General features: G+C 42.3%; 1 protein-coding gene across 18 annotated transcripts in view; it reads left to right on the forward strand.

Moving 5' to 3' along the window:
- LOC108031438 (uncharacterized) overlaps positions 1-17,428 on the forward strand; it is a 52,229-nt gene that overhangs the window by 14,162 nt on the left and 20,639 nt on the right. For 2 of the 18 annotated variants that reach the window (XM_050889459.1, XM_050889460.1), the window contains exons 1-2: positions 7,192-7,435; positions 17,249-17,424. The exons of 1 other annotated variant lie outside the window; for it this stretch is intronic. In XM_050889459.1, the coding sequence (XP_050745416.1) occupies positions 17,393-17,424 (32 nt within the window). In that variant the 5' untranslated portion in view covers positions 7,192-7,435; positions 17,249-17,392. Of the gene's footprint in view, positions 1-6,245; positions 6,317-7,103; positions 7,641-17,239; positions 17,425-17,428 lie in introns of those variants that run through there. 15 more of the 18 variants (XM_017104865.3, XM_017104866.3, XM_017104857.3 and 12 more) reach the window with 12 other exon arrangements.

Below are 17,428 nucleotides of genomic sequence, written 5' to 3' on the forward strand. Positions count from 1 at the left end.
AGCTTTGTTGCAGTCGCTGGCTGCCCTGGCAATTTGCTGTCAAATTGTCGCAAATTCTTACAAGCGCCGCTCATTAAAATTACCCAAATGCCAGCGCCAATTTCCCGGAGCAGTGCAAAACGGGAGACGGGGCGAAAACGGCATCGCATGACAAATGGCAGCGACGAACTTCAGACAAGTGTCTTCTGCAGATGCACTGGCAAAAATGGGTCCAATAAAGGAATTCAGCAGTATTTTAAGTTTTAAAATACTTGCACATATAAAAATAATAATTATAATTTGTTTTTAGAGTGGCACCTTTACCTAAAATTCCATAAAACTAGTTCAACAATGAATCATTTAAAACCACAAATCAAGGATTTTTACTAATCCTCAACATGTTTTGAAGAACAATTATTATGTTGCCTTTTTTTCATTATACATTGTAATATAGAAAAATTATTTTAAGAAGCGTAATATTATATTTTGTTCATTTGATTATAGACTTTCTTTAGATTCTAACTCAAAAGACTCCATAAATCACAATGCTTTAACGAACATAACATACTTAAATATGAAATGTAAAAACCTTAAAAATTATATTATTACAAAGAATTTCTATGGATAAAGATGAAAGAAATCGTTATTCCTTAAATATTTTGAAGCTTTCTTACGAAGAACAATAACAATATAAGTTGATTGTTAAAGTCTTAAGAAACATGGTGTTTATTATAAGTAGGACAGATGGGATGTATAGAGACGATATTATTTTAATGGTTCTATCACAATTTAAGCAAATGAGATGATAAAAAATGCATCTTTATAATGATCACAAAATAAAATCAAAACTTTTGTTCGAGTGCCTTTGCTGCCTCATCCCTGAGAAAAAGTGAGACGATTCGGCGATGCAATTTTCGCCGGCCAGCTGCAAAGGCCGTAGAATTGGCTTCCTCGACTTGGCCCCTCGACAAATTTGTCGCTGGCATTTCGCAACGTGATTTTGGGGACTTGAAGGCAGCTGATAAGCGAGCTACTTGTCCGCCAATTTCCGACTGACTGCCTGGGTAAGAAACTGAAAATGAGACTGAAACTGAGACAGAGACTGCAACTTTTAGCAGCCGGATAAAAAGTGCAGAAAGTGCTGATTGCGGGTATTACTTTACCATTATTGGGAGCTCCCTCGTGGAGCATAGTGTAATACAAAGCGCGCACAAAATGTGCTGATCGAGCGCGAAATTAACTGATGGAGCGTGGCACATAGTGTATATAAGGTAACGGAACTGCCGGCATTAGCAGTCAGGTGAGCTGAATAACCGAAGATCGAACCATGGCCAAACGCTGCGACAGCGTTTCGCTGAGCTCAGTTCCTCGATACTTCCATACTTCGATCCACTCAAACCTGTGCAGGTGCAGAGCCAATGAGTTGCGCAAGAGCTGAAAAACTCTGGTTTCTACCCACTCCAATCTCCAGCCAGGTATTATAGATAGATAGATCGTGGCCAGGCTGTCAACGGCTTGGTTCAATCTGGTCTGGTTTAGTTTGCCATTGCCTTGCACAAAATGTCATTCAGCTCGTTGAAATGGAAAGCTGAAAAATTAACATTGCAAACGGTCAGTGGAAAACAGAAAAATAAAACGTTCTGAAAACAAATCCCCAATTGAGAATGGAAAATAACTGAAGCAGAGAGGAAGCCGAATAATTGTTAGGAAGAGTGGCACACCCTATAAAAAAACTATGTACAAATATAGAAACTCATTTCATAAATATGTTAAGATACTTTAAACTTTCTTTTCTACTTCTTTACTTTCTTTAATGTTTTAATAAGATACGTGTTCTAGATTATTAGTTAAATTGGGAAAAAGGGAATTCCCTTTAAACATATATTTTCCAAACTCCGTTTTACACAAACCTTGACTCTTTAAAAATATTTGCTAATAAGGTACAAATTTATTATAGTTACATTTGTAACCAAAAAGATATTCCCAGAAATTGTATTTATCAACTTTCCTAGAGCGAAGCTTAAAATATAATTCATGTTCGTATCAAAGTTCTAAAACTGTAATCTGCAAAATCCTTGACGATACATTCTAATAATTCTAGTTTGCGGATAATACCCCTGATACCCTCATGTGCATCTGAGCGATACATATATCTGGCAGATCCGTACTAAACGGCTGCTCATTTGGCATTCTATGTAGCCGCCAACTTGCCGGCATTTGGCGAGTGTTACGCGACTTTGAGCGCTCTAATTGTGCGCTTGTTCGTTTGTTCGTTCGCTCGGCCAGCACACACAGTAGTAGGCACACAAACAAAAAACGGCTAGGTAAAATAAGCAGCAACTAAAACAAAAAAATAAAAAAACAGAGTGCGACATGCAACACTGCACAGCCGGGGAACATTTAGCTGCGCTGAAAAGCCAGGCAAAAATAGCAAAAAAGATATATATGAGCACAATCAAAATGTACAGACACAACACGCGACTGCCACTGCAGATAATTTGGCATTAAGTGGAGTGGAAATGCGTAGGAAAATATGATATAATCGGGGGAGAACACATTGTACATATGGGCGTTCGCATGCATGGTCGGGCATATGGAACCGCTTTGCATTCAAGATCAAGTTCAAGTTTGGAGCGATTATCTTGCCTCGTTGAAGTGCTCAGATTTTCCGGTAGCCAGCGGTTTGATGGGAAACTGGCAATTGGCATTTTCACAAACCGAACACCGAACACCAACCGCAAAGCCTTGGAAATTAGCCAAATGGCACAGAAAGAGTGTCTTGGAGAGGGGAAAATCACCTTTTGACCCACTTTAAAGAGCCATCAATGAGGCAAATGATGTTGCAGCCCGTGATTGATGGGCAAACCAAGCCGCAGGCACTGGGTAATGAGGATGTACTTGCAGATACAATCCACTATCTATCCGGCAGATACCGAAACTAAAGCCCAGCGGCTGTCTCTGGGCGAAAATCAACGGATTGAACGGAAGTTGTCGGCAATTTGCGAACGCAAATCATGTTGTTACCATACAAAGTTAGCTGCCGATGGCTGGGCAAAATGTCAAATGCGAAAAGCAGAAGCTGGCGGTAAGGTTTTATTTTCTGCAGTCTGTTTTTGGCATTAGGCTGCTGCATTGACAGCAACACTTTGCCAGGAAGAAGGGAAAGATGAAGGGTTCAACAACCCCAGGGCGGCTGACAAGGGTTAATGAATTCCTCCGGGTTAAACTGGATTATGACAGAAGGGAAAACTATAACACTTAATAACGGTCCTCAGAGGACAAGTTTCTAACCTAATTGCGGTTTAAAAAGTACGGTTTCCGTGATTTGAGAATTTAATCTTATAAAACACTTCCCAGGCATTAAAAGCCCCTATAATGAATTGCAATCAATTTTGATTGCTATTGCAGTTAACAATTCACCGTAACATGCTCAATTGGTCTGGAGAATGATTTCAATTATCCTTAAATATTTTAAGCATTTGTGATTATAATTAGCCCGATAATATACCAATTCATATTGGCCTACAAGGATGCTAGCAGCTAGCATTGGCAAAATAAATAGCCTCGTTGAAAACACCCTCAATCAATGATAAAATTCACTAAACCAAGACATTTTCGATAAGTTGCATGGATAATTATCTGCCCGAGAGATGCTTATAATTTACTCAAAGCCAATCCATAAACTGGCCACAGGGGGGAAGCCCATTGTTGGCCAGATGTTTGGGCCAAAATTGAGCTATGTATGGGCCAGAATAGCGCACAAGTGCGATAATTTAAATCAGCTTACCGCCTGTCCGAGCGGAGCACTCTCCATTAAATCAGACTCCATTGTTTACGACAATCAATTGCCACCTTAAGATGCCCCCGTGTGGTTTCCGATGGTTCCACGGTTCTGACCGGGCTTTCCTTCTGGCCAACTGTCAAAGGTGGTTGCCGTAATTGGCGAAATACGTTGCCCGCTGGCCGTTCAATGGAGCGTGCAGTTTACTCCGCTGCCTGGTTGCACACTCACTTCAATGGGTTTCGATTTGGTGGCGAGAAGGGTTGTGGAAGGGGTATGGAGGGGGTATGGAAGGGAAGTGGAAGGGGTAGGGGTAGGGAAGTGTTCCATGGGGGCTAAGGGAATACAGCCATTTTCATGGCTTAACCCACGCATGTGTGGCCATTGTGTAGATTTCAATTGAAAGTGCTGCACGCAGAAACGCGACCAAATCGATGTTGCCTCCATGTAGCCGTCGTTTTCTGACCACTGACTAATGGCTTAATGTGTGCATGTGTGTGTTTTGTGGGGGTGGGTGACGCATGGCAGCTGTGTGCAAATTTATATTGCCTACTTTTCGGGCAGCGAGTGTTTGGCAAGTGCAATTGATTTCGTTTTGCTTCCAAGCCACCCGCACTTGGCCAACACTGTCTCCAACTGTGGAATCTAGCAGCTGCAGGGCACTTACAAAAATACTTTACCCTTCTTGAAATGTGAAGTTACCTAAAAAGGTTTAGAACTGATTAAATTGATTATGAAACATGCCAAGCTGATTTGACTGGGCTTGTGATATATTTATTAAATAGATAGATTACTTATAGATTACAAATTACACTAAAAGGAAGGCTTAAGAAATTAAGGAGAAGGTTTTTGTAGTTGTATATAAAGTGATTTTTCAAAAAAGAAAATTGAATTTTCTTAAAATTAAAGACAGAGGTTCTAAAGGGCCTAAAATATAAAGGCATCTGTGAAACACAATAATTCTATTTTTAAATAGTTTTAAATAATTGATATAAAGATTTCTTTGCAGTGTTTAGTATCCTCACGGCTCGCTGGCCAAAACGGCAGAGCGAGACAGAGCATTCCAGGGAGTGAGACGGAAGACAGAGTGTCCTGGCCGCACGAGCGCCTTGTTTATTGAATTTGGGCGCCTTTGTGTGAGAGTGACAACGACGGTGGTCGTCGCCTCCTGCAATTGAGGATGTAATTTTTGCATGTCTCCGGCATTAAATTCGTGCCGTCTCCCTCTGCCTGTGTGGGCTCCTGGGCAATTAGGGCTATGACATTCCGCTCTAAATCTCCTGCACACTTTGCTAATTGTTTCCAATTCCACAGACACACACTCGTACAGTGGACCCCCACGCAGACAGACAGGCAGCCGGACTAGTAATTGCAGCTGTAGTCTGACCTCCGGCAAATTGGCTGCGAAAGTTCAGAGGGAAACGCTTCAATTATGATTGTTAAATGGCATATGCCATTGCCGCCCAACGACCTCTAATTCCTGCCTTTCATTAATTTGACTTTGACCCAGTTCCTTTGATTAAATGCAAATTCAACTGCCAAAACTCATTTCCTAACACACATTTGATTTACATTCGTTTTGAATAAAAGCTGCCCCGCACTACAGTTTTCCATTCAATTTGGCTATTCAGTGCAGGGTCCGAACTCCTCTGAAAGGTAAATGCATTTTTATAGCCATCGACTCCCCGTTTTCACTCACCAGTTTTTGTTGGCTAAGCCAATTTGAATTTTTACACCAAAGAAAAAGGATACTTCTATTGATGGATTCTGTTTTTTTATTGGGTAGAGGTTGTTGATTGATCTGTGATAATATGGCAATAAAAGGGCTATAAAATGGTCGTTTAAAAGCGTGTTAGGAGAATTGTAACACTATGTTTTACAATATACGCAATTCTTAACTTATGAAAACTTTATTAATCTGTGTGCTTAGGAATTTATGAATTTTATACTATTACTTATATTATTTTTTATGAGCTGGTAATTCTTAATTTTTGACTAATTACCTTACAAGTGATAGGAACTTCTTTGAAGTTTTTCTGGGTGCATGTAAAACATATCGAACCGATTGGAAGCGAACTCAAAACACGGCTCACAGGGAAGCGCGTGTTTTGTCGTTTTGGCCGCACGTGACCTGTGTGACCAAGAGCGGCACCCGTTCCTTTCCCCGGGGACTTTCCCCATCCGTCCCACCCGATCCGAGCCCATCCCATGCGGCACTTTCCACTCCTTCACCCTCACGCATCACTCTGCATTTGCGTGCTGCGATTTGTGTGTGCTGCCGGTGCTGCGAGTGTGTTGTGTCAGTGGGCATCGAAGCTGACTTCTGTTGCCTCTTGTTTGTCGCTTGCCTTTTGTTATAGGCTTTTAATTGACATGTGCGTTTTTTACACGATTTCCCAGTAGTTTGCCGTGCCATCTCCCCAGCAAAGCAAACCCACCGTCTGCATACTAATGTCTAACTTCTGCTTTCGAATCCTCCTTGCAGCACTACCCCGATGTCGACGATGATGAGCGGCTATTGAGTCTATTGGCCAACACATCGGCTGGAACCCAGAGGTGAGTTGTTGGCCAGAGTCTGACTATGGCTGGTTCACCTAATTGGCCTCGCATGCGCTTCGCTGATAATTAAAGCCGACAGCCCCAGACGTCTTGGATTATTGGCATTAGCACCGATTTTATGACCTCGCACGCGCTCCCAGCTGAAAAATGGTCCCGTGACTCCGGCTCCATCAGCCGGCGGATATACTTTGTATCTGTCCATATCTCATTTTCATGCTGTCGGGGCTTCTTCACTGTATTTTCGGGCCAAATTAGAAATAAAAGCTTCACCTTTGCTGATGCTTTTTGCATAAACACAAGAAAACCAAAAGTGGTTGGGGGTTCCAGGAGGTTCAGGTTCAGGTTTTGTGGCATGTGGGAGCCATGTGAGCTGCCCGGAGCTTTCACTCGGAGGGGTTTGAGTGCTATCACGATTTCTGATGCGAGCTAAATGCAGTCGTGGCGAAGATAAAAAATCAGGGGATATGTAGCCAGAGGTAAAGGAAAGCTCAGCCTAAATAATACTAGAAAGCTCATATATGCTCCCGAGAAACAAAAATTATGGTGATAATTTCAGGAAATTTAATATATTCATTTAAAAAATTTGTTAAATTTTGGTTTTTCATTAAAACTTAAAAGATGCATTATAGTAAAAGTCCATAAATAACTTTTTTTCGTACTCCTTTTTAAGAAAACAACTTGATTGCCGCATCTTTAAGGCTTAACTTTTTATTTCACAATAACTTAAATATAATGGTTTCCATTATTTCATTGAATAAATACAATGCTTATTTTTCTCCCCGTAAAGTTTGTATCTTAGAGATACAGTTAATATCTTAGAGATTACTCGTCGATCTACCCTCGAAGCTTTCGCCTGAGCTTTCCCGACCTGCAGCTTTCACTCGCAACTCCCCTCGTCAGCTGTGTGTCCTTTTTGCCGAGCCAGAAGGCCGAGCGACGCAAACTCGACTTTCCCACGGCAGTCTCCCAACGAACCTTTTGTGGCCCAGAACGCGCGCTCCTCGTCGGAAGTTGGCCAAAACGCAATAACGGCAGCGCGTCGGGAGGCGGCAGGCGCAGGAGGCGGTGGGCGGGGCTGGCTCGGTGCCACGCGCATTCCCAAAAAACACCAGAAAAGTAAAAATGAATTAGAAATTGTGCGCGCTCCGCTGTTACATAAACGACGGCATTATTTTCGCCCGCAAAGCAACGCTCAACTCACATGAAGTTGGCCGAAAATCGTTTCGCGTCCTGCGAGAGTGAAATTATCCTGGCCAAGTTGCCGTCGCTGTTGTGCCACCGAGCTCGCTGTGGTCGTGCTGATGGGGCTCACGTATATTATGTAAATGATTATGTGCCAGAAACGGAGCGCTGCGACTCACGAAGACCAGACCAAAGCCTTCGTAGTCCTCGACATCGTCGTGGATGTTTTTGGCCGAGATGTGGAGCCGAGCCCACTGTTCGCAGTCCATAGTCCACGGTCCTTAGTCCTGAATTCTGAAAGCTGAGTTCTCTTACCTCACCTTTCAGTCCAGAGTGGGCGTACTTTCGAGCGCTGCCCACCTTTACCGTCTTGTTTCGTCCGCTGGACACCACAAGCTCTAAACTTTGGCCAGTGAAAGCCTCCGTTTTTATCAGGACCTCACCTCCTTCTTTAACTTCAGGACCTATGCGGCTACTTTGACCAGGAAGTCCTCGTTTGGCCAACCCAAATTTGGCCTAGCTTGTTGTAAAATCAGGAATGGGAGGTTAAAATTGAAAAAGATTTTTTAAGTCTGTAGGGCATAATGTTTTCAAATTACATAAAAACCAAAGTCTTATTTTGAAGGGCGGAAAAACTTGCTCAAAGCCCGGAGGGGACTAAGAATTGAACTAGCAATGAATGATATTATGATCCTCCAGAGCTAAATGCAAAGACATCGCTATGTCTAAAGCTGTCCTGTCCTACAGATAATAAAGAAATTAAACAGATTGACTATTGGAAAAACGAACGTTTTAATATTTTTAAATTTGTACCTATAAAATTCTTTTTTATACAAACTAGGCTATAGTTCACAGATACCAAAAATAGTTATTCAAATCCTTGTGATTGTCCATTTTAAAAGACCCATATTTTTCCCAGTGCAGAACCCTCTTGAGGTGTCCCCCTTGCCTTTAGAAAATCCTTTTTTGGCGACACATGAGTGGGACTGCTTGTGTGGGCGGCGGGTAGGCGGAAATACAAAGCGGTGCGGCACCTGCAGAATGTGGCAACAACGAGGACAAAAGGCAACTAAATTGTTGCCAAGTTCTGCTATCTTTGGCAGCTCGCTTGGCGGCTCCCTTTTAAAGCAATTTATTATGCCTGAAAGCGAATAATTTACACACACGCGCCGTTGCTCCCCTGTAATGAATAAGTTATTTGAAAAATGTATCTACATATTCGCCGGTGATATTATGCAGAAGGGAAAAACATGGCTGGCAAGGATAGACTACTCCTGCCACATGGTTGCCACTAGCGCCGATCGCTTAATACAAATCAAATTTGAGCATTAATTCGACTAATTGGCGCTTGTAAAATGGGGGAGCGGTCGTGTTCGATGGTAAATTGAATGAAAAGCCCGTCCGGCGGTTTACTACGGTTTATTCAATTAAACAACCCCCTTCGAATGCCCATCTGCGGGTAGCCATGCATTCAAATGGTAGCCATGGAGCACTGTCCATTGAAATTGGATTTTCACTCGGGGCTTACATTTTGAGCCAGCCAACTTTTCACTGACCAACAGCAGGCTGCCCAAAGTTAAGGTCTCACAAACTAATCCCTCAAATGCTTTCAAATTTCCATAATACCTACTATAGTGGCACCGAAGAAGTTGGCTTTCATTAAAGTAGCACGCATTTTACTCGTCCACTTATATTACAATTAATATTTAACAATAGGGTTAAAGTTGTTTGGTTCTATATGTATGTTGTTTCCATACAGGTTAACTTCTTAGCAATTACCATAATAGTAAAAGTCAAATAAATATTTGGCTTTTATTGAAGCCTCACGCAATCCTAACATAAATGTACGTAAAACCAAGAGCTAAATAATTGTGTGTGCACATTTAATGTGCTCAACTTTTGAAGTCAGAGCCTTAAATGACGGGTTTGATATTGATTTTCTACACTTAAGTTCTTTAGAAAAGGAGTCTGACCTTTTCAGAAAGCGAAAGTTCTCTGCGGCTGGCCCCCATCGAAGAATTTTCTGCTTTTTGTACGTTGGTTGCTGCCCGGAGAATTATTTCCCAGTTCCCAGATAATTGTGTTTGACTTAAATTGAATAATAGATGAGTTCGGTATGTACGCCAACTTTTCCAGGTGAAATGAAAATTACAGCTTTTAGCCCATTTCCCCCGATAAACATTTCCCCAACGCTTTTATATAAACAGAGGATAGATAGAGAGTGAAAATGGGGGTCTGTGTGCCCGATTTCTCACATGACTTGCCATCCTCTGCTTTTCAATTTTCGCAATTTCATAATTTTTCATAATTTTATAATGGCCTTGCCTAATTCAGCGGCTGCGGCACCCAGATTCGAGATGTTGTGCATTTCATTTTGCAATTTCTCAGGCCCCAGCGGAGTGCAAGTAAAATTAGATTTGCGCACGAAACTGCAATTGCAGTGGCAACGGCAATTGCAACTGCAATCAGCTGGATGCGTCTCCTCCACCTCCTTGAATCCACTTAATTTGGTGCGTGCTCCGCGGATTGCTGCTGATTTTGAGCTTTGCATGCCTCAGCAATTAAAAGTTGGACAGCCAACAGCCGATTCAGCAGGTAATTGCTGGGAGGGAAGATACATCTTCCAGGGGTCGAGGAGGTGAATCGGGCGTAATTACAGAAGTCATTATGTTCCTGCGTCACCGTTTCCACCGCCACTTTTTCCCCGTTCTCGGCGGAGGGGCAACCTCTGCTGTCGGGGCAAATGTCAGTGGCAAAAGTTTTTGCTAAACTGTTTGAGTTGTGCAGCCGCAAGCAAACTGTTTGCCAAACTCTGCATGACAGCCAGGCGGTCTCCTTCGCACTCCCAAGGTTCATACATTGTGAAAATAACCATAACTTTTTGACTTTAACATTTGAACTTCAGTATCCAGTGGGTCATGATCAAAAATAAACTTCCAGGCAGGAAGTATGATGTTTTAAAGGGTATTTAATGGATTACTGTGGTCTGTAACCGCAGCTTTCAATATAGCCCATGAAAATATAATTTTATCTCCGTGTAAACTTTGGGCTGCCACTTCGACTTCTAAGCGGAAAGTCAAGCAGTCAAAGTGCATTTCAAAATGAATTTATGGTCGCCCATCGGGGCGTATGGGTGATATTTCAGTTTACTGCCTAAACTGGCGTGCAAATGAAAATAGTTCGTCCTGCCTTCGTCCTCTTATTGAACTCACTCGAAATAAATTCGGAAAAGAGCATGGGTGCCAAACAGAGATCCTTCTTGTGGGTCAAAAACTGCAAATGTTCAAATTTATGATGGCCCACGAATCGCAGAGCCCTGCGCCATGTGCTCGTGTTTGTGACAGAGTGTTCTGATGTCTTTTATAGTTTTATATGTGGAGCATAATCAATAACAATTTGCATTTATATACAATGCTCTGAATGGACGGGGCCCTCGAGTTCCCTCCAGACAAATGCCCATGCTCGAAACGAGACCCGAATATACGTATATTGTACACAAGAACTGAGCAGCAGAGAAGGAAAACAACAAATATTGAAACGAAATGGTGGAGCATATATAAGGAAAAGAAACAGGCTGTGAAAAAAGAAACTTCACAATGCATTATATTATGCAAACTGTGGGTGGGCTGAAAAATTATGGATTCCCTCAGAAGATGCTGTGAAGAATTTCACTAAAGCAGGTGAAAGAAAGAGCAAACAACTTTTATATTTCCAGAAATGTGTTTCAATTATTAGGGACTTCAACTGGTATTTTCTTTTCAGTTTCGCCAGAAAGTATCCCCTCTTATAGAAATATGTATCAACGCAGAACTCGACCAAACGTAATTCCGATTACAAAAGCAGAAAACAATACCGAAAGTCCAGCTTTAGTGGTGTCCGTACTCCTTTACAGCCTTCGATATGCTTTTGTCCCTATTTTTGGTCAACTCGAGTTACGTATTTTTTGCCCTATTCCCATTTTTTTTCAACAAGCTGTGCAAGAAAATGCCAAACAAATACACAATAAACAAAAGCGCTCGAACCCAAACACATAGAACCAACCCCACACACAGAAAAAGCAAACTTTTTGCGACAACTAAAAACGGCAAAATATTTTCGCTTGTCTTTGTTTCCAGGGGGTTTTCCGGGGAAGCGAGAGGGGGCTGGGAGGGAGTGGGGCAGGGGGAGAGAGAGGCAGCCATAAACATGGCACACATCCTGGAGGCAAGGACTCGAGTGGCTTTTGTGCTGCTGCCAGAAGCGGAAATGGGTAACAGCACCGCATTCTGGATGCAGGTGGTGTGGGTGAGTGGGCAGGGTTTTCCAGGTTTTCCCCTGCTCCGTTTCCCGACTTTCCTGTGCGTGCCACGTATTTAAATTAGTACATGCAACATGAATGACAGCCGCCATTGCCATCGCTCATGTTTCCCTGATAAACTCTTTGCCAAAGTGTGTGTCTGCCCCCGTGTCCTTGCCTTGATTTGAATTTTTAACTTGTGCCAGGCGCAAATGAAAGCGAGTATTAGCGAAGTGCCAGAGCTGCCGAAGGCCTGATGAAATTTTTGCTCAATGACTTATTCAGCTTCCCACGCTCACTTAGCGATTTTCCCCTAATGCTGAACTTTGGCTTCCTCGGCGACGTCGCCGGGATATAGGCATCCATTGATAATCACCTTGGAGCCAGAGATAGGGAGAGAAGGCGGGCGACTTGCTGTACTTTTTGCCGCCCGGGCTGCATTGACGCCTTCGCTGCTCCTCGAGAAAGACGTGCCCGGGCTGCTGATTGTGGGTTACAGCGAGATAAAATGGTATTGCACCCACCAGGAGGACAACAACCATCATCAGGATGACGAGGACGATGATGATGGGGACGGGGATGAGGTTGCATGCACGTCTGTTGCTCTCCGCTCGTTTGGCGTCTATGCCAATCAAGTCAGCAAGCCAGCTGGGAGGCTCTAAGGACGACAGCCCGCCACGAGGACGACAAAAGTGAAAGCAACAAAATCTCCATCATCAAGTGTCATTCTGGGCAGAAGTTGACGCATACATAAGCACACTGAGGCAAACTAGATAGTTGGACAGGGAATGATAAAGAAATTTAATTGGAAATGCTATTCTCTCATAAAGGGCAGTATGTTAGACAACCCAAGGTCTTTAAAAAAGATATGAACAATAGGAATAGGTTGTTTTATAAATTTATCATTTTCCCATGTACCTATGTACTAACAATTAAACAATGATTTCTCAATGTCATGTTAACATGAAGTTGCTAAAAGTTTTCAGTCAGATAAAGCCAATATTTAGAAACCGAAACAGCAAGTTAACTTTATGACAAAAGTGACATGATACTGAGAAAAAGGCACTGATAATGTGTTGTGAAATATTTCTCTAAGATCAGATCTAATAAAGATTTATTTTGTAAAGTAATATAAAATGCATTAAAAGTGCTTAGATTGTGTGTTAAGATATCTTTGTGGCCCTTTTAACTTGGATAAATATATTCTTTTTATTAATTTATTAACCAACTAATATTATTGTTTAATCTCAACAATTACCCCTTTGTTTTTTGCGGTTCACGCCGGCTGTATTGAGGCATCTGTCCGTGTGCAGCTCTATCCATCTCAATGTGTCCCTCTCGTTCGCCCCTCGCACAACTATAGCCATGAATATTTATGCCCTGTGGCGAGGACCTCTCCGGAATGTTTCGGATGTTGTTTTGGGTCCAGAGAGGGTCAGGGGTTGTTCTGTGCTCCAACCCAGCCGAGGTTCTTCAAGAGCACACACAGTCTGGCAAATCAAGTGAGCAACTTTGAATTGGGGCGGCTGCTGTTGCTGCTGCCGGGCTTAAATGTTGTTTAAACAAAACTTTGATTCCATCATACTTGGCCAAGTATTCAGTACAGCCGTTCCCTGGTTCCGCCGCCCCATGCACATTGCATCTCTGCGAACTTGGGACCAAAATCCAATTTCCGATGGCAGGTAACATCGAAGCTTCGGGCCTTGGCAACAATCCCCCGACTCCGGGCCAGCCTCAATTAATAACCCGAAACCATGGCTCGATCTGTTTCTGATTTATGCTGGCCATTGGCCAGGGTATCGTTATGATTTCAGCTTAATGCATCGCCTGCAAAAACAGATGGCCGTCGAATGCCATTAAGCATTATCCGCTACCCATACACACGCACTCAATTTAATGATTGATTTGAGTTTAATTGCTTTCAATTGTTTTGCGGAATGCAAATGCAAATTTTACAAACGGTTGACTGCCCAGGGAGATCAAAAGGCAATAAGCAAACAGTTTTTGCCCCCGCACAACGACGTGTGAACTGAGGCGATTTGTTAAAGTACCGACCATTCCAGGCCCTAGGCAAATATTATGCAACACTTTTGGCCCGAATTCGCATACCCCTAGCATATTCGCATGTATCTCCGCCCATTGACAACTCATCAAAGGCGACGGGCAAGGTCATGATGTGCCAAATACCCAGAGGGCTCTCAAGGAAATGGCGAAAAATAAAACCCAAAAGTATATAAGAACATTTGTGCAGAGGGAAAAATAAAAGTTTCTTAAGGTTGACAAAGAATTTTCTAAAGATACTAAGCTAGTTCACAAATTCGAGTGAATACTGTTTATCATTGGGTATTAGTTTAATGGAAATTTGTAAAAAATACTTATACACTTAAAACAATATGTAGCTTAAAAACATGTTTTCCTGGAACCTAAGTTGTTTTCCGTGTTCTTCTATCTATGTGTATCTCTCTATGTGGGCCACTTTTCCCCAGTGTTCCCAAGTTTGTCACACTTTCAGCCGGTCGCTCAGATATTTGCCGTCTTCTTCTGTATCTCAACTTTTCGCTTTTCTTGTTTATTGATTTTTCCTGCCCGACCCACCCAAGTTTGTTGTACTTTTCTCACATTATTTATTGTTCCACTTCGGGTTTCTACTAGGGCTTTAACTACTTTGGAATCTTTGCTTGATGAGTATTTATAATTGCACTTAGCGTATTACAAGAGTCGTGGAAGTGGAGGGAAAAAGGGGAAAAGGGGCGGGTCTCAATACTGATTAAGTTGGCCAGTTTCAGTGGCCGCCTTTTTCCGACTACGGCTTTGGCCATGGCCAATTCAAAGTGAAGTGGCCGCTGGAAGTTGTTGGCCGGGCTCTCTCCCATCTTCTCTCCCTTTTCCTCTCCACCTGAGTGGCACTTGTCGTTGGCGGTAATGACGTCATTGCGGACAGTTGGTGGCTGGATTGCGGGTCAACTCCCCAGCAGGTGTGTCCCCAGTCCTTAGAGGTGTATTACTGTGTGTGACAGATAGGCTGTTGCTCATGTCACAGCAATTAAATTCGAGCCGAAAATAAACAGCTCCCCGAAAAGTAGGCAAAAGTAGCTCGTATCAAACCCATATCAAGATTTTTCCATTTTCTGACAGGCGGGTCACGACCTCAAATTATAATTATACTTATCGCAGAAAGCTATCAGAGATAATGGAATTGCACTGCGCATACCACAGGTCGTATGCGCGATTTTATTGAAATTACCGATCGGAAAAGGGGTAAGCTCACATGCCAATCAAATGCCAAACAGGCGAATTGAACTCGATTATCGGCATAGTTGAGGCCCCATCGTCCATTTTCATATTTCCATCGGCTCTCGAATATTTGTGAACATATGAGCAAATAATAGGCGCAACAAAAGGGAAAATTTCCCGGGAGTAGTGGTCGGAGGCAGTCCAGTTTCGGTATAAACACACATTGGCCAGATGACCTCTAATCGGCCCCATTGTAATTTGTTATATAAATAAGCATAATATGCTGTGTATCATTACCATCAGCCTCGTCGCTTTTTGGCCTGGCTGGCTGCCAAGTTTATATCATCTTTCAGCATAATATTCACCACGGTATATGGGTATACACAGTGTAGTGGGTCTAGTATGTGGGCCATTTATATGCACATATTTTTTTGGCACATTCTTGTGCCCTCGCCGTTGTGTGCATAAATTATTTCTGTGGTAATTTTTCATGCTCACATTAGCGGCGTCTGTCAGCCGAAAAAGCGGGAAAAACTGTGAGGGGAAATGTTGCAGCATCAAGAAGCTGCAAGGCATTTTGCCGCCCTTCTCCATCACTTGCCAGCCCGCATAAATAAATAAAAACGAAGCTCAAAGGACCCCAGAGAGGGATTGAGGGTCCTTGCGTTTAATCGGTATTGATTTTGTATTCTTGTGCCACCGCCAATATTTTATTGTGCGTTTCGCTCTGGGCCACGTCTTCCTCGAGTTTTCAGCCACTGCGCTTTTGGCATTGGCGGTAATTGAAAGCCATACAAATTGCCGCCCGGCTGGCAGGCAATTATAAAACTGTTTGGCCAAAGTTGATTGTGGCGGAAAATAGCCACGGTTACGGATGGCTCTAACCCGCACACACTGGCCAAGAAATGGAAAAGGTCTGGCCATGAATGGCCGTTAACAACGGATCAATTGCTTATTTATTGCGCAACATTTTCAACAGGACTTTGCTTTTAATGCACGAGTCAAGTTTCAGGCACTGAGAGAAAGGCGTGCTTTCAGGGCCCATTTCTCAATGTCTTGTTAAAGCTTATGTTATTTTTAAAATGAAGTTTAAGTAATCAGTTTTTTAATGTGATATTGCTTTATAAATGCAGACTAATAAACCTTAAAAATAAGTGATAGCGAACATTTTGTCACCTGGGTTTTTTGGTCGGGTGAAAAACTAAACTAGAAGATAACCTCTGGTTAAGAGTTTTCATTCAGATAAAACTCAACATGATACTGCGAAACCAAACATTTTGGAAATACCAAATAAACTATAAAATAAAATTTAACAAGACATCGATAAATCAAACATTACGTTCTGAAAACCTGAAATGTTTTTCTGCCTGTTTGTTTTTTTATTGGAGGGGATTCATTTAATGCCCAGACAGACATACAGGATAGAAGAGAATGTATCGAATGGCTTGAAAAGCCAACATTTTTGCCCTTCCGTTGGAGGCAAAAATGTGCCGGAGCTTCAATAAAGGCAATCCATAATTCATTTGGTTAAATGCATTCGAAGCGGGCTCATTGCAGATGCATCTAGCCGTGCATTCTGGCCTGCATCTCACAATTCCGGACGTTAAATTGCATTAAAATTGTCATTCGATAGAGCGGTTATCGAGTGTTGGGCTTCGCAAATGTTTGCCGTGTGTGTCGTATCTGGATTTGTCCTCTCGACTCGTTCACTCGCATTAAAACCGAACTCGTGTTCAATTTTCGACAAGGGAATTATGGTTTCCTTGGAGATGATTTATTTTTTCTTTGTGTTTTGCTTCGGGGAGGTTTCAAACAAAATTATGATGTTTTCAATGCGCATTGAATATGCAAAACATAAACAAATTTGAGTTTGCAGGCACCAAACAGAACAGAATTAAATTAAGTTTATCTTCTCCCCCACAAAAAAAAAGCAAAAAAATCAATATAAAATTTAAGATTTTGCTTGCTGCCTGCCATTCTCTTTGACTTTGGCTTTGGGTTTTTCTTTTCAAACATTTTTTGCTCTCGTCGAGCGGCGACAAATAAATCTGCGGTCCTCCTCCAATAAAAATAGACACATTCTCAGTTTCAATTGCAACTAGACGGCGGCTGCAGTTCCCCCTTTTTTTTGTGGGTTTTTTGGTGCCCCCCAAAAGTCTGAGGCACACACGCGAAAGGCAACGCGAAAAAAGAGGCCGCCGCATTTGAATCGAAAAGTTTTAATTGAGTTTTTGCAGCCAATCGAATAATCAAATCAAAACTCATTACAATAAAAGCGAAAAGACGGGCGCGAGAAAGAAAATAGTGCAATTCAATTAAGGCAATAAGGCCAATTAAGTTATTAAGCGAATTAACGACAAACCGAAGTAAAAAGTGCAAAAATGTTTGGCTGCATTTATCAGCTTTGGGACTGGTGA

This window comes from Drosophila biarmipes, chromosome 3R (assembly GCF_025231255.1).
Source record: "Drosophila biarmipes strain raj3 chromosome 3R, RU_DBia_V1.1, whole genome shotgun sequence".
Taxonomy (NCBI): Eukaryota; Metazoa; Arthropoda; class Insecta; order Diptera; family Drosophilidae; genus Drosophila; species Drosophila biarmipes.